Source organism: Drosophila biarmipes, chromosome 3R (genome assembly GCF_025231255.1).
Source record: "Drosophila biarmipes strain raj3 chromosome 3R, RU_DBia_V1.1, whole genome shotgun sequence".
NCBI lineage: Eukaryota > Metazoa > Arthropoda > Insecta > Diptera > Drosophilidae > Drosophila > Drosophila biarmipes.
The window spans coordinates 4,153,662-4,171,140 of record NC_066616.1 but is presented as its reverse complement, the minus strand read 5'-3'; the positions used below and the strand labels follow the sequence as shown (position 1 = coordinate 4,171,140).

Below are 17,479 nucleotides of genomic sequence, written 5' to 3'. Positions count from 1 at the left end.
TTTTCCCATCCCAAAAAGAAAACTGAAAACAAAGACCAAAAACTTGCAAACAGTCATCGCGACCGGTTGGGGATATTTGAATAAGCGTTTTGATATAGTGGGGCATTGGGAAAAAACATTGTTAACCCTACCAATCCACCGCGCGTGATTAGTGCAACGTCAAAAATTTCAATTTTTTTGTGGGCAATTTAATACCCCGCTCGGCCACACACACCCACAAGGATGAGGCTGTTGGCTGCAGCAACAGTTGCGCTTGTATTGCTTTTGAGCCAAGCAGCTGGCGAGGAGCTCGCGGAGGAGAGAGCGGGACAGGAACAGGGCGATGCGGAGGTGAGTGAGCATGTGTTGTTTTGTTATGATTCAGCAACGCGACTATTTCCACATCAAAACGCTTTTGCGAGGGCCAAAATAACGTAATCCCCTTTACAGGGGCTTCGGCTTGGGGGCAGGGATAACGGTTTGACACTAAGCGGAAAATATGCAATTTTACAGCTATGCAATTTTACCCCACACACACTCACGTACACCTGCCCATCCACACACCCTCACCTATGCTCGCACACACTCGCCATATTGGCCGATGGCCCGTTGTTTGTTCTCGCTTTAGGTACACAGAAAAAAAGAAGCCAGAATAGACACTACCTACAGTCCAACCTCCGTAACTAAGATGTCATAGTCAACGTAAATTCGGGCTAGGTAATTTGTGAGGTCTAATAGATGATTTTGTGATTAAGGTTCGATTGTCAACTTAATTGAACGAGTGGCAAGTATTGCCGCGTTTAAGTCTAGTAAATAATGTGTATTTTATAGTGACTCGAAATTTGTGAATGCTTTGAAAACGTATAGGATGTTAGTGCAATATTTCCTTCCGCCAATCTATTACGATCTATTGTTACTAGTTTTCGTTTAGTGCTGTATTTCTGGTCCCGCTTATCTACTCCTGTTACGGCCTTTGTTTATTTTGCGCCGCGTCAGCTGTTTGCTTATCGCTTTGACCGATAGAAACCCATTGATTCCCAGACTATGCTGTTTTTCAACAGCTTCTTATCGGGGTTTATTAAGTGGCCCCACTAGTCCGTTTAAAACGGCTTTGTGCGCTGAAATTGCGTTTTAATTTCTGCCTTTCAAGTGCACTTTCATACAAACGGACCAGGAATTTCAATTTGAAAATTTAATTTCTCCGCTTCCGTCGGAATTCTGTTAACCCCAGGGCACCTGCTTCTTTTTGTGCACGAACTGTATATTTTCAATAAGCGTTTGATGGCAATTTATTAAAAAAGGAGTTATGGGGTTACCGGAAAGAAATAAGTCTTCGAGGGTGGATTCATCCCTCTTGCCAGCGTTGAACCCCAATAACATCGGCCCAGGCCTACTCTTCTTTTAAGACTTTGGTATACATTGTTTTGGCAATAAAAGCGAGGGTGTTCACTTTTCCACAAGACGGTGTTTAACGTGTTAAAAATCTGCGAACAATTGCCCACTTAGTACATGGGTTTCCAGTAAATTGTTTTCGTAAACAAATTTATTTAGAAAGCAGTGAGAACTTCTTACGAACAACAGACTTCGCCACAGTCAAGCAACGTCAGCCAGTAGACAGAAGCGTGTTCTGTTTGCTTTCATTATTACAACGACGATACATACAGGTTGTACGTAGTAGATGCAATCTACGAATAAAATTAAACATAATACAATTACCAAATTAAATACGTATATTTTTTAGATCTCAGACAAGAATAGTAATAGTTGTTAAAAGTAAAATTTAAATTTAAGACCTTTGTCTTTTTAAAACTGGGATGCGTCTTCTTTGTTATTATAATATGGGTCGGTCTGTTATTGTTTAAATATAATCGAAAAATTAAAGTGGATTTTTATTTGCTATTACTCGGTTTAATGAAGCATAGGTTGTAGTCATAGGGAAAATAGTTAGATGTTTAAACACTTTGACAAAGTCAGCCGACTGCTAAAAAATACGACTAATTTTGACAGCAACGAGATATAATTGATGATATCAGCTCGAATAAATAATTCCGAGAAATCTTCGGATATTTATTTGCACACCGCTGCGAGAACCTGAACAGACTTTAAATTGTGATTAAATGTTTCGTGATTCAGAAGGGGAACGGATTTCAATTTAAATAAATTAAATTTTCTGTTTGTGGTACTCCAGAAGCCCCCTTCGTCCGCCCGTTGCCACAAAGTAATGTGCCAGATTAATGACTGAGAGAGCACCGCCTGTTGGCCCCGTACCCCTCAGAGGAATCCTGGCTGGACTTCGGGGTGATGCCATTTGGAGCAGCGTCATCAATATCAATTAAATCGCCGGCAGGCAGCAGGGCAAAAACGAGAACCAGAAAAAACCTCGCAGCATTCATCATACTCCGGCAAACAAAAATATTTGTGTATGCAAATAATTAAATATAACGTAAAAAGGGTTCAACGAGTTAAACCCACAGCGATGTGGATGGGTGGGAGCGCAGACGTCCGCGCACTTGAATTATTTACCGCGTCGCGTTTCAACTGCTGAATTTTAATTTGACGCATGCCTCAATGGACGTAAAAATAAGTTTAAATAAATAGAGCTAAGAGCTGAGACCTAGCAGGGTCGACAGATTAATGCCGCTTATATGCTGTTTTGAAATACTTGGTACTAGGAGTGACCCTAGTGGAACTGATAGAAATAAATGAACGCAGTCTATTTAATTAACAAGTTCATTAATTCGGTTGACTTAATATTCGACACAAAAACCAAGCCGGGCTAGTGTTTCACCCGTCGAGTGCAATATACCCCTGTACAGGGTTATCAAGGGGTAAAACAAAGGGAACGAAGGCACAGAAACGCACGCACAGAGACTAGAAAGAATGCATGGAAAAATTTGCATAAATGAATATTATTGCGGAACTATACGCGCGGATACAGCCACACATGCCAAACACACTCGCACAAATATTTATGGGTGCACACGGGTATAATGTGCGAGTATAATATACATATTCATTCAGCCAAGCCAGCGGCAAGACTCGCACAAAACTTGCTGCCAACTTATCAGCCACTATTGTCTCACAAATCTCTGTCAGTGGCCTGGAGTGGTCGGAGGGGTTTATGGCCGTCATTGAGGAAATCAAATCGGATGATTCACAAGCCGCAAAAACAAAGCCGAGAAACGATGGACGAATCTATCGATGTCTCTGCCAGCAAATTGTCGGCGGTCGTCAAAGCGAATCTTCTTTCTGGCTTTTGGCTTTATGCAAATCAGCCCCGGGAAGTGCTGACTCCGCCCGGCGGAGACGGATCCATCGATCCAGCCATTTGTCTGGGCATCCTTTGTATAATTTCGAGCATGATTTGCCGCCTAATAGAAATGCCAAAGCAAATTACGGCATTGGACCCACTAAATGGTTCGGCCAGCCCAAGACAACGAGACCCAATCACCCCACTACGCTTCCACCCACCTCCAGTCCCTATCCCAATACCGCCCCTTCTCGACGCAGAGGGCGCAAATTAGCACCCAGGGGAGCTGTGAAGGCAAAGTTTATAATGAGCTTGGCCGAAGGGGGGCAATCTGTGGGTAAATGCCAGGGAGTGCGGCATGTGTGCGTGTGTGTCTCCATTGTCTGATTGGAAATTTAAGCAGGGATCCTGGGTGTTGTTATGCTAGCTATATAAGTGCAAAATCTCGAACACGAATACTCAAACAGGCTTGCGCTACATCAGCTAAGTAATGCTGTGTTACTTCACTGAACTTATACCAAAGGCTTCTATAGTGAGATATCCTGCCTATTGCAAGCGAAAAAGTGCTGATCACAGTTCTAAAAACTGGCTTTGTTCCTGTTAGTTTTCATTGTTAACATAAATGTTATTATTTTAATGTTATCGTATATTATTTGATGTCTTATTCTGGCGGGATTTTCTAGCTATTTCTCCAACTTCTGCCAACACTGGGCCATTGTGGGGGAGGGGCGAATCGGATTGCGATGGTTAATGCATAAGCTTAAAACTATGAGCGGTGGGGGTCGGAGGTCAGGGGACTGTCTATTGACTGTGGGTTGGGTTGCCATGCCAACATGCCAGTGGAGGGCGGACGGGTGGGCACCGAATCTGCAGGTGTCCTGGTGCCAGATAGCGCCGAACAAAGCCAATATCATTCCAAAGATGCTTTCGTGAAGCGTGGTCGGAATTTAAAATTTCAGCAGCGGTTATTAGTTAGTGCAAGATATGGAATGCCCCAAATCATCACAAAATACACGCTCCAATGTGGTCCGCATTGTGAAGTCACAATTGAAACCCCAACATGCTGATGTCGAGGAAGAATTAATCAATTTAAGGCGAGGCTGAGATGAACGAAAATGAGATTACACGCTAGTGCAAAGCTTACTTCATTTTCTAGATTAGTTTGTTTGCAAAAAACTATGATTTATGAACATAAACAACTAACATATGTAGTTTATGCCTTGGGTTAAATTTAATCAAAATCGTAGAGCAGCTCATGTTTATCAACTGAGAAATATTGATTAAATCAATACAAATTCCGCTTCATTCTCTTTGTCGATTTGGATCCAAAGCTTCATGTCTATATCAATAAAATGGGACCCATAAATATCAGCATATATGAACAAAGATAAATACACAAACAAAATCATCTTTATGAACCAACTACCAAGAACCAGCACAAGAAAATGAACTTGATTTTGTTAAATCGCAGCTCCATCTTCCCACAGCCTTATGCAAATGTGCTAACCCAAAATTCAGTTTGAATGGGATCCAGAGAGCATAGCAGGTGTCTAAAGAAAGCCCCCTGCCAAGGTTAATGTCTTTATTAACACTAAAATACGCCCAAACGTGCGCATTTCATCAAAGCCCAAAAGAGCGGCATCTTCACCTTGGGCACAAGTGCGTTGCACAACGCAGATACTCAGATTCCGACTCAGATTCGGATTCAGCAAACTAGCCGACTGACAGTTTTAATCCTATACCGGTTTCTCGGGTCATCGGTGGACGAGTAGGGGCGGGGATGGGAGCTTGGGACTCACAGAGCCGGTCGTGCGAAAGTGGATTTCAAAATGTTAATGGGCTGCGTGGAAAAATTAAGTCACCAATGAAAGAATATCGCCGCGATGATGAAGTTGGCGGTGCATTTATTTGCACGCCGCGCGGGCCAATCGCTTTAATTAAACTTTAATTAAAAACAACACAGGCCAAATTGCCAATTTGCAGCGACTGCGACGCAACGTTTGCTCGTTGATGTTTGCGATGATTCAATTAAAGTTTTTCAACACTGCCATCAGAGCCCGGCTTAATGCGCAACACCAAACACTTTTCGAAAGCGTTGCGCTTAATATTTCCCTGGCACCATTTACACTGCCAGATTTTTGTGTTTACACGCGAGTTCAGTAAGCCACTGACTGCAACAGGAGCTTATGCTGATGGCGCGTTGTGTTTGCACAGATCGGGGAATTGAATTGGCTGATTGATGGCAAGTGTGCCGGAAAATACGTACGCTAAAATACACACATTAAGTACGTGCAGTTCGTGGAGGGAGTTGAGTTGAACACCTTTTGTCAAGCGAACGAATATTGCATAATTTAAACGTACTAAATTCGTTTACTGAATTGCTCAAATTTATTTGTGTTTGTTTTACATAGTACACACTCCTTTGTCGTTTGAATAAACAAACAGATACTGAAACTTTAGGGCCTCTTGTCTGGTAAATTATTACACGTTATATTGATTTGTTTAGTGCTTTAACTGTCCTAGAAGAGGATAACGATCCAAAGTACTGTAAAAGACCAAGGCATTACGTACCGATTTTTTCGGTAGGATGTAAATTCATTGTGTAATTACCGAAGGCAGCATTATAACATATTAAATACCGAGTCTAAACATTTTCGGATGTTCCAACACACTACTTCTTAGCAGCGCAAATTGTGAGTGGCAGCATCAATTACTAATAATACCTAGATGCGCTCAGTGCAGACGAGTGTATTAAAGAAGGCAGCAGGCTTACGACCGACTGAGTATTGCATAAATTGGTTGCTCTTTTGCAAGGAGTTGCCAGGACGACAACCAGAGCGAACTTACCAAGTGGGCGTTGCGAAGAACTTAAAAACCCATCATCGTGTTTTGGTATGGCTTGCGATGTTGTTTAAAATGCCATAAAGTTTAATTGAAAAACAAGCTACGGCGTCTCCGTCCTCCAAGCCCCGAGCCACCCACTCAACATAATCAGCTTGAGCATCAGGCGGGCATCAACGTCGCCTGCAGTGACGCAACCGCTGTCAAAAGTTTTTATGCATTTTTCGGCTTTTTGTCACGACGTCAGCGGCAATGAGGATGAACGACCAAAACGTCACCAAGACGCCAAGTATTCCGTTCCCCAACTACCCGATGACCCTTTCCCCTTCCTCTGGCGGCTGCTGTCGCCTGTCAACTGCAACGCATCAGCAGCAATAGCAGTAATACACTCCGCAAAACATGGGTTTCGAAACTCACTCGAGACTTATCTGATGTCTGACCTTGTGCTCTTGTGCAACTTAGTAGTATTGCCCTTCTGTACTTTAAGAAATTCTCTATTATAGCACTGGGGTGGGTGCTTTTGAGATAAAAGTGCACGCTTCACGGGTGTTTACTTGACACTTCTTATGCAGAGTCCTTAAAATATCCACATTTGGAAGAAATCCGATCTAGTTTTGATGATATTTGTGTAAAGTCTTTAACTGGCATGGTATACCGAAATGTATCTTGCATTTGGAAGTACATATTACTCGATTTTTTCAAGTGCTCGACCAGAAGCAGCCCGAGATGAATCCGGGGCTGCCGTTTTGTGATTCCGATTTTTAAAATTATTCAGCAAAATCTGTCTGCGGTCGTCCGTAGATCCATCTCTCTGTCCCACTGACTGTCTGTCATCGGCTTTTTGCATTTGTGTCTCATCACTTATCGATGGATTTTGCTGCATTGCCCCACAGACCGGTTCGGCGTGGCTCGCATCGTTTCGTTTCAGATTCGTTACGGCGGTTAATTAGTTTTTGTGGCCTGAAAAGCCCAGTCAAGCGTCGGCCAGTGATTGACTTGATTGGTCATCTGATGTCCCGATCCGATGCCGCAGTTTGACCGCAATTGCAGTTGCAATTATGCAGAGTTCATTAGGCTTTGGGTCCGGACGATCTAGCAGGTGGGCAGGGGGTAGACCAACGCTTAACTGGGCCTTTGAGGGACGGACATTATGCGTTGCAACGCATTCATTTATAATTAACCCCAAATCCCCCTGTGCCGCAATGCCTTGCTGCATTTTAAATTAGGGGGATTTACGCGCACGCCCGCTGGTGTCATGGCTCACACCTCACACCCACGTATGCTTGCTTACTTAATTCAAAGCGCTGTGCAGGGGTTGTTAATCCTTTAATGGGAAATTTCTAAAAATTGAATTTCGTTTATCGCCATTATAAACTTGTAAGAATGAGTAATCAGTTTCATTTACTGATATTAATAGGCTGATTAATGACATGAGTCTAATTAATTTAAAATTTGACAAATGCTAAAAACAGTCAGTTTCATTTACTGATATTAATAGGCTGATTAATGACATGAGTCTAATTAATTTAAAATTTGACAAATGCTAAATACACACTTGAGTTATAGTTTCCTTTTTCTTTTCTGTTGAATTATATTATAGAGGTTACAAGTTATGTGCTATTGCTAAAGTCTCAAATTCAGATTATTGAAAAGTTATGTATGATCATCCATGTCTATATAAGCTAAATGAATGCTTAACCATCACAACTCATTTGGAATTTTAAGTGACAAAACTAACAAAAACATTTGTTTTCTGTGTGTTCGACATTGTTCGGATTAATTGCGTTTGTCTGTTTTCAACCATAATCCGGATAACATAAAATAATGACACTGGCAAGAACCATTGTGGGCTTAACCATGTGGGTCAACTGGCTTTCAGTGGCTGGTGGGGCAGTATCGCATAATCACCCAACACCCACACGGCTTGGCTGCTCCATTCAAAAATAACTCACTCACCCACAGAAACCCGCTAACCACCGCACCCGGCATCTGGATCACCCATGTCTGCCACAACTCCAACAGAAATCTCTTTGTGTGTATCCTCATATGTGTTTTGCTTTTTGTTTCGTCTTTCCCACAACTCACCAATCCCAAACCCCGAATCCGCCAAAATCCCGAAACCCGAATCAATAGAGCACAGAAACTGCAGAAACGACTACGGATCAGGCCGTGAGCGAGCCGCCTATCAAGCTGGTGCACGTCCTGAATCCCGGCGAGCGGGAGTATCTTTCGCCCAACCTAATTGGGGTTCAGAACATAGCCATGACCTTCCTGCCCCTGTCGATGAACTTTGTTAATGTGATCGACGCCTTCCGGGAGATCACCGCCGGAGTGCGTTACGAGATCCTGCTGAATGCGGTGGACCAGAAGGCGAAGCAGCCCGCGGAGGCGGACATCGTCTGCCGGCTGGTCATCCTGGAAAAGCCCTGGCTGCGCACCCAGTGGGGCGACAAGCATCGAGAGCTGGTCACCTCCAACTGCACCGACTCGGCGGAAAACTCGGTGACCGGAGATCCAGGGGAGAAGGCTCGGCTGCTCAACGAGAAATACGTGAGTAATACCATCTTCAATGGCGGTCAAAGGAACGAGCTGAGCGACGCAGAGATGGCCAATCTGGAGTCTCAGATACTGACTAACCTGGGACCTATGAAGCGGAAGGTCAGCGCGACCAAAACCGCTCCGGCGGCTCCTGCTGCTGCGCCCTCTCCTGCTGCGCCCGCTCCCACTGATTCCGACGCTGCGGTCGCCATAACCGCCTCTATAACAGTCACCAAGCTTAGAACACCTGAAGCCACTAATGAGGCCGCCCCGGCAATTAGCATTGATGAGGCGGAAAAAAAGACTGTGGCGGGGGAGCAGGGGCCCGAGGAGGAGGGCGTAGCCTCCACCACGGTCGCCACAGAGCTGAACGATAATGAGAAGCGTTGGCTCGACGATTTCCTATCGGTGGGTGCGTATAATTTCGAAAAGAGCCAGGAGAAGGAGCGGCAGCAGGAGGAGACCGCTCGGGAGCAGAAGGACCCTGCTGAGGTGGAGGCTACTACCATATCGTCAGCATCACCATGAATATCCTCATTGTCATCCCCAACTCACATACACTCACCCCCATCCCCACTGTCTCTGTCTTTTACACATAAATACACTTTATACGTACTCTCCTTAATGCGAACAATAAAAAAGGAAAATGTTATTTAATTGAATTTATTTAAGCTTGCCTTTTCACCTGGTGCCGATGATGATGGCGATGATGAGGAAGGTAGTGGGGTGGGCTCGTCGGGGTTTCTCGTTCTAGCACCCCCGCGAAACACTTATTTCACCTTAATAATCAAATGAGTTTCCGCTCTCAAATTACGGCCGCAATCTGTTTAGCCCGGCCCTATCTTGGCCGTACCCGTGGCACCTGGGGAGGGCCATCTGCGCCTGTCTATATGTCTTGGGGGTCCCAAGTGCCGCTATATATGAGGGGTTAAGTGGGTAGGGTGGGTGTGGGAGTCCCCTCCTGCGGCACGGCCGTGCAGTGCCCACGGTGTCGACAGAAGCAGAAGCACACAGAGTGCGAGGCAAGTGTTCTCATTATCCTCGTGCTCTACTTTTTACAGCGGTTGACTCTGTGGGCAACGCACAGTGGGTCGAAGGCGATTTGTCTACCGAGGGGGGTGGGCACTTTCCACCCGACTTAACCCACAGAGCATAAGGGGTTAAATAATCAATGACAGAATCTGCAATTTTAATGGCTGGAACGCTACTTTGAAGATTGCGTTTTCTGTGTAGACGCCGTTTACGCCACTTAAATCCGACTCCTCTGGCTGGGGAAATATGTGAGCAATAGGAGATTTCCAAACAGTACACTGTTTCTCAGATATTACAAATTTAATTACTTGTTTTAATAAAATATTGTCTAATTCTTCCATCCCACAACTATTACTAACTTTCATTTTAAACTTTTAGTGAATATAAGACTTGCATAATTCAAATGTGGTTTACCTCGCATCGGTATTGCAAGTTTATTAAGATCTTATTATCCTTTGCAAGGGTGTGAAAGTCATTGCTGGACGAATCTCAGTTTCTAATTAAAAAACCTTTTAATTCCTGAGTTTAAAAGCGCACAATTGAGGGACTAAATTACCTTTCAATGGTAATAACTCGGTTCAATCTGGGTCGGACACATTCAACAATCGGAAAGCTCCTTCCAACATTACTTCCACCCACAGGAGTGCCTAATAAGCTCCTGGAAAAATCATCGCGGAATAAATTAATTAAGTGCTTTGAAAATGAGAACCATTCAGATGCATTGCTGATTTACGCCAACTGTCAGAGAGCATAGAGCCAGGCTCAGCACTTGACTGTCAATATATCCAAATGGATTTCACGGACCATTGCACACACCGCCCACCACACTTGCCACCCACAGCAGCCACACACTTTGTTCCTGCACCCACTGTGCCCCAGGGTCGTTGAAACATCATTTACGTTATAATTCTTATTGAAATACACGTTTGAATTAACAGTTCCCGTTCCGGTGTGGGGATACTAAAAGCGCTGGCACGGGTTGGGTTGGGTTGGGTTCAGCTGGATAGGAAAGAGGCCGACCTGCAGAATTAAGGCTGGAAAAGAGGGTGCGCGGCAGGCAGCTTAATGAATTCATGTTCGGACTCAGGCTGCACACATCGAAGAGGATGGCCTGGGACTCCCAAGCCCGGCTCGGCTGCTCCTTCTTTTTCTGTTCCCGTATTTTTAATTATACACACGTCGTAGCCATTACATTCCGTTCGGTATTGTTGTCGCATCTAGATGACCTGCACTGGAAAAATGGTTCCACCGCATTTTCTCAACTTACTTAAAGACTCTCGGAGCTGACAACTTCGTTCGTTCGACGAGGGATCTTGGCCTTTTTTAGCAATTGCCCTTATAAGTAAGCTTTCAAAATAACACAACTCATGAGAAGCCTAGCCACAGACACAGCTTAGCCGCTGAATTCTACCAGCACCTTATATAGTAACACAATCCACTACTGCTATGAGCCTAAAACAAGCACACAGAAGTTGTTTATATCATAATACGCATTTTATCCACGCGTATGAAGTATTTTTTCCAACACCATTTGTGTTATTTCCAGCCTTTGTAGGCCGTAAAATGTTTTGAGTGTGACTCCACCTGCAGTCCCCATTCGCATTCGCCATGTCAGTTTGCTGGCTGCGTCAGCAGGAGCAGACATTTGGCTCCTGGCAGTGGCTGCGGCTGCGGCCCGGATCCCCAGAAACCAACTCCCATCAACGGCATCAACATATCGCCATCATCGATGCCAGCCGGCAAACGAATATCCAGCCAAAATGTTTGGTTTAATTGGTTTTGTGTTCGGCATTGAATGGTTTATGGGCCGCGTGTGTCTGTCGGTGTTTCTGTGTCCTATTCCGCAGCTGAAGAGGATGGCTTCGGGCCTCCGTGTTCCTTGCCGCAACTCTTCTAGCCACGTGTGCTGGTACGAATGTGTCGTTGTGTCAATTTCGGTAATGTAAATTCAGACATGTCCTTGTTTCATTTGCATTCGTATGTTATTTATGTGCCAGTCCCACTGAAATCCCCTCGCATCTCCACTCTTTTTGGGGTCGGAGGTTGATGCGGTGACAGCTGCGTGTCTGTTTGTAATGGATAAGTGTTTCCGTGTTGCGTAATTAGCACAAGATTAACGAACTCTCAGTCGGAAAACAAAGGCCTGATTTGGTTCGACTTCTGTCTGCCTTTCTCTTGCCCCGAATGTTTTTGTTAGGTTTTGCAAAAGCACAGACAGACATACAAGTATAAGACCACATTTGAGGGTAAGTTAAGGCTGGCTTAGAACCTACAAATTCATGCGTAGGCAGTCTGAAACAAATATTAGGATGTTTCTCTACACCGCACTAAAACGCAGCCAGTTTTCATTAAATTAGCATCCTCATAGCCTAAGAGTCATGGGGCTCCCCGATTGGGAAAATCCTAAAATGGGGGTCCAAGTAGGGCTGGAAGAAAGTTGTCAGTCATTTGGGTCCAAATCCAAATTCCAGTTGACATCACGCGGTATACTCGAACTGAACCCCCTATATCAAGTACGTTTTAATATATTTTTTTTAAGGTGAAGGTAATATATTTTCAACAATGTATCTTAACTGATAGATGCGAGTTTGCAGAGATTTTTCACGATGAAGCAATTTGCACTGACGACCTGCATCCGCCGTATCTGGATCATGTCCGGTTGGTTGCGCCAGGAGGCGGCCATTGCAGCTGGCATGTTGGTGGTGCAGCGTCATCAGGTGGAGTTGAGGGAGGACGCGGATGTCAAGGTCGAGCAGCAGGTGGCAGCCAGTGGTGGCGAGGTGGGAGTCGACTCTGAAGGAAAACTCCGGCGAGTGCGCATGCTGGACGATTACATTCTGCCCTTTGAATGCGGGCTATGATTCTTGAACCGTACCTCCCGTTCTTCTGTCTGGTTTCGCGCTTTGGCTGGGGTCTTGAGTTATTTTCGCCTTTTAGAGAACTTTGCTGCCCGCGTTTTGGGAGTTCAAAACCGTAACGTAGAGGGCCTTACCGGGGAAACCACCTGTCCAAATTTTGGTCTGACCCTCGCAATTGTCACTGAGACCAATGGAGTCCTATTCTTCACTAGGATGGACAACAGAATAAATATTTCAATCAAAAAATAGTTTCATACACCAAAATTATAGACGAATATGTCAAACTCAGTTTATGCAAAATTTTTCTCGAAAAATAGTTGGAGTTCATGACTACATTATTGCGAATTTACAATTAAACAATACAGGTGTCTAAATCCAAAATCTAAAGTTCCAAACGTGTTTAAGCTGACTATGTTGACTGGGTTTGTAGGCAATGAGCTAATCAACACCTTTCACAAATAGTATAGGAAATATCTGAATATAAACATTGGACATTATTGTACAATAAAAAAGAATCTAATAAATATAACAAGAAACGACTATCGTTTCTAACTATACTTAGTGCGAGGGAGATAAAGATATGCATGCTACAAATCAGTGGATTCCGGAATGTCATATTTGATAATAACTTTGTAATAACTTTGATGAATGGGCTTATTAAAAGAATAAAACAGACGGTTAAGGCTAGTTCGACTCGGCTACTGATCCTAACCAAGAATAAATCAATTTTCTATTCCTGAACAAAAATATTCACCCAACTGCTTGATAATTGTTTTAAGAAGTATCTTTTGTTGGGTAAGTGTAAGTCGGGCGAGGTCTTTTGTTATCCACTGTGTTTTTTGTTCTAAAAGTGTAATTTATTAAGTTTGGTCAAACGATAAATGTCACAAGATGTGGATGCGTCTACGACAGCGGTCATTAACTTACCATTCAGGTGTCGTTGGAAATAGCTCTGCTTTTTCTTTGCCAGCCATGGACAGAGTACAAAAGCGGTCGGAACAAAGGCAAAATTTCTGTTTATTGCTTGCCCGGTCCACGAGAATTCTTAAAGTATTGTTTTTTTAATACATGTATACACATTTATTACAGATCCATCGCAGCAGACGCAGTCTGAATGACATCGTGGGTGAGCATAAGCCTTACGACGAGGAGGCGGCCAAGGCGCAATTGCAAGAGTCCCTTGATAAACTTATCGCTGGAGAGGGTCCCCAATACAAGTGAGCACACATTATCCCCGTGTTGGGATAATTTTGTTTATAACATTTTTTATTCTGTTAGTTTAACATGACTTATACCAACGAAACAAGAAAGGAAGTTAACTTCGGCAAGCCGAATTTTGTATACCCTTACAGTTATAAGAAATAAGCCACTTTTGTAACACCATGTGAAATTTTTAAAAATTGTTGCTGACTTCAGTAATATAAAAAAATGATTTCATTCTTAGTTTTAGACCATTATTTTTACCGATAGTTCCTATGGGAGCTATAAGATATAGTTGTCCGATCCGGCTGGTTCCGATTTATATACTACCTGCAATAGGAAGAAGACATTTGGGAAAGTTTCTGCCCGATAGTTTTAAAACTGAGAGATTATTTTGCTTAGAAACGGACAGACGGACGGATGGACTCGTTTTGTGACGCTGAATATATATACTTTATGGGGTCGGAAACGTCTCCTTCATTGCGTTACAAACTTCTGACTAAAATCATTATACCCTCCGAAAGGGTATACAAATTAAATTAAGTTGCCAGGCCTTTTCGTTTGGGGGTTTGAAATGGTGCCTTTTGGGAACTTAAAAATGTATTAAAACAAACACAACATATCTGGGTTTTGACTGTATATTCTACATAAGTTATATAGGTGAAAAAATTAGTTTTTTTTTCGTCCTCAACACGGGATGACCCCTCTACGCTTAGCAAATATCACTCGAGTATATCCTTCTTAAAATTAAATGTTTTATATTCCTATTCGTCTATATGGCTCTTTATTTATTAAAACCACACAAGAGTGTGAATAGTAAACAAGTTCCCTAAATATTTTTTAATATTTAATTCATTAAGCATAATTTTTGTTCTTTCAGAATCGTGAAAGTTTACTCGGCTTCGCGGCAGGTGGTTTCAGGCACCTTGACCCGCATTGACGCGGATCTAATCGATGGCTCGGACTCCAAGCACCGCTGCATAGTGGAGATCTGGACAAAGGCCTGGGTGAGGAAGGATGCTCACGAAATCACCTTTAAGTGCCGCAACCAGCCTGTGGTACAAGCGCGCCACAGCCGATCCGTGGAGTGGGCCGAGAAGAAGACGCATAAGAAGCACAGTCACCGCTCCCTAGACAAGGTGGATCACCTGTTCCACAAGTTCCAGGTGCGATTTGGTCGCCGCTACGTGAGCACCGCCGAACGCCAGATGCGCCTGCGCATCTTCCGCCAGAACCTAAAGACAATCGAGGAGCTGAACGCCAACGAAATGGGCAGTGCTAAGTACGGGATCACTGAGTTCGCTGACATGACCAGTTCAGAGTACAAGGAACGCACTGGCCTGTGGCAGCGTGATGAGGCAAAGGCCACCGGTGGATCTGCTGCTGCGGTCCCGGCGTATCCCGGAGAACTGCCCAAGGAGTTCGACTGGAGGCCCAAGAATGTCGTCACCCAGGTGAAGAACCAGGGATCGTGCGGTTCGTGCTGGGCCTTTAGTGTGACCGGCAACATCGAAGGCCTGTACGCCGTGAAAACCGGCGAACTAAAGGAGTTCTCAGAGCAGGAGCTGCTCGACTGTGATACTACGGACAGTGCCTGCAACGGTGGCCTCATGGACAATGCCTACAAGTAAGTGCCAATGGTTCGAAGATATTTCTCTTTTTAATCGACATTATCCCCACAGAGCCATCAAGGACATTGGCGGCTTGGAGTACGAAGCTGAGTATCCATACAAGGCCAAGAAAAACCAGTGCCACTTCAACAAGACCCTTTCGCACGTTCAGGTATCCGGCTTTGTGGACCTGCCGAAGGGCAACGAAACCGCCATGCAGGAATGGCTACTCGCCAACGGACCCATTTCGATTGGTAAGTCGATTTCAATGGAGCATCCTGAGGTCCCCTCTAACCAATGTTTCTGTGTAGGTATTAACGCGAACGCTATGCAGTTCTATCGTGGCGGCGTCTCACATCCCTGGAAGGCCCTGTGCTCCAAGAAGAACCTCGATCACGGTGTGTTGGTTGTGGGCTACGGCGTCTCCGACTACCCCAACTTCCACAAGACCCTGCCCTACTGGATCGTAAAGAACTCGTGGGGTCCACGCTGGGGAGAACAGGGCTACTATCGCGTTTATCGCGGCGACAACACCTGCGGCGTCAGTGAGATGGCCACTTCAGCTGTGCTCGCCTAGAGTTAATTTGAGTCCACCTTATATACATACATACGACTATATCTAGGTTAATATGTCAGCCGGTAACTTTATGTACAATTCCGTTTCAATGTTCAACCGACGCGATGAGGAGGTCGTTAAGTTTTAGATCTTCGCATATACAGTATAATCATTTCGGATCATCATCTGTAATCTCACGAAAAAGTCTGCATACACATATTCTGCTTTAAATTGAAATAACAATAAAATGTACAAGAATCAAAAACTTAGTAGCTATTTAACCAGTGATTCAATCGATGTTAGCCTTTGTCGCGTCTCAGCAACAGTTGGTCATGGAACAGTGGGTCAACAAGATAAATATTTATAATTTTTAATAATACACACAACGAAGGAATTCCTAATTTCAAAAGTTTTTTGTTTGCCTTTGGACACCAAGAAATAGTTAAAGTATTCGCTTCATCAGCTAACTTTTCTGTTTTGGTGATCTGGCATTGATTTGTGTGGCCAACCTCACTGTGCAGAAGTGCAGTTTGCTAATTAGATTTAGACCAGGGCCGTCGCCCCGTTGGAAGCCACACAAAGTGTGGGTTTCTGGTGTAGAGCGAAGCGCAGTAGACGCTTGAAGCGCATCGGCGTCGGTGAGCGGAGCAATGGCCATGGACGACTACGATGATGACAGTAAGCGAAGCCAGGACAATGGATGCAGACCCTTAACTCCTTCCATCCACATTTCCCAGTGAGCAGCGTGGGAGTAACCACGGCCCGCATCGAGAATCAGCACCAGCAGCACCACCAGCAGGGTCAGCACGGACACCACCAACAGGGCCAAGGCCAGTACAGCGCCGGGGCGGTGAAAGTGGGAGGATGGCGGTACGAGGATGCCAGTCGCTACATCGGCGAGTGGAACCAGCGGGGCCAGAAGCACGGCATCGGACATCTGCAGTTTGCCGACGGCACTCGCTACGATGGCCAATTCCAGGAGGGTCTCAGTCAAGGAGTCGGTTGTCTTTGGTTCGCGGATGGCGCAAAGTTAGTTCTGATAAAAGTACGGATGCAAACCTTTAGAAAACATTTCAGTATTCTGTTTTTCTTAATTCTAAAGATTTGGTGTGAATGAATGAACTATTTTTTTTATTATTATTGGTTTGCATCCGAGTGGAAGAGAATTGTTTTATTCTATGTAGTGTTTCCAAGCCAGATACGAAGGCGAGTTCCATCAGGGCTGGTTCCACGGCAACGGAATCTTCTGGCGCGCTGATGGCATGAAGTACGAGGGGGAGTTTCGTGGCGGCAAGATCTGGGGACTAGGACTATTGACGTTCCAGGACTTCACGCACGGCTTCCCCAGAAACGAAGGATTTTTCCAAGACTGCCGCTTTATGAGACGTCGTCGGTGTCCCGAGGTAGTGCAGCGTGCACAAAAGTGCGCTCTCATGGCCCGTTCCCAGTGCGAGCACCCCTACTGAACAGAGCCTCTCATTTCGCAAGTGGCAGTGGAAAATAATTTTGAAACAGCTCTAATCGATTAAAGCAGATACCTAAATAAACAAACAAATTAATTGAGCTTCCTTACTTGTTTTAAATGTTCGCTATGGAGTCTTGTCAGGCTTGCCCA

General features: G+C 44.5%; 3 protein-coding genes across 6 annotated transcripts; all 3 read left to right on the top strand.

The window, feature by feature from the left end:
- Nucleotides 1–20: 20 nt before the first annotated feature.
- LOC108032890 (putative cysteine proteinase CG12163) lies at nucleotides 21–16,133 on the top strand. Of its 2 annotated transcripts, XM_017106925.3 has the most exons (6): nucleotides 21–330; nucleotides 8,204–8,620; nucleotides 13,588–13,715; nucleotides 14,579–15,325; nucleotides 15,381–15,562; nucleotides 15,620–16,133. In XM_017106925.3, the coding sequence occupies exons 1-6, from the start codon at nucleotides 223–225 to the stop codon at nucleotides 15,883–15,885; spliced, it is 1,848 nt and encodes a 615-aa protein (XP_016962414.1). In that variant the 5' UTR covers nucleotides 21–222; the 3' UTR covers nucleotides 15,886–16,133. The 2 variants fall into 2 exon arrangements, with proteins under 2 accessions (XP_016962414.1, XP_016962416.1); XM_017106927.3 differs by lacking the exon at nucleotides 8,204–8,620 and having other exon boundaries at nucleotides 23–330.
- Nucleotides 12,037–12,885, top strand: LOC108032895 (uncharacterized). 3 transcript variants are annotated; one of them, XM_017106933.3, is made up of 2 exons: nucleotides 12,037–12,153; nucleotides 12,221–12,885. In XM_017106933.3, the coding sequence occupies exon 2, from the start codon at nucleotides 12,247–12,249 to the stop codon at nucleotides 12,499–12,501; it is 255 nt and encodes an 84-aa protein (XP_016962422.1). In that variant the 5' UTR covers nucleotides 12,037–12,153; nucleotides 12,221–12,246; the 3' UTR covers nucleotides 12,502–12,885. The 3 variants fall into 3 exon arrangements, with proteins under 3 accessions (XP_016962422.1, XP_016962421.1, XP_016962420.3); XM_017106932.3 differs by having other exon boundaries at nucleotides 12,037–12,179; nucleotides 12,235–12,885; XM_017106931.3 differs by having other exon boundaries at nucleotides 12,109–12,153; nucleotides 12,235–12,885.
- Nucleotides 16,134–16,413: 280 nt separating the features above from the next.
- On the top strand, nucleotides 16,414–17,428 carry LOC108032894 (MORN repeat-containing protein 4 homolog). The gene is made up of 3 exons (XM_017106930.3): nucleotides 16,414–16,542; nucleotides 16,602–16,893; nucleotides 17,063–17,428. Exons 1-3 carry the CDS (start codon nucleotides 16,515–16,517, stop codon nucleotides 17,328–17,330), a joined length of 588 nt encoding a protein of 195 aa, XP_016962419.1. The 5' UTR covers nucleotides 16,414–16,514; the 3' UTR covers nucleotides 17,331–17,428.
- The last annotated feature ends 51 nt before the right edge of the window (nucleotides 17,429–17,479 follow it).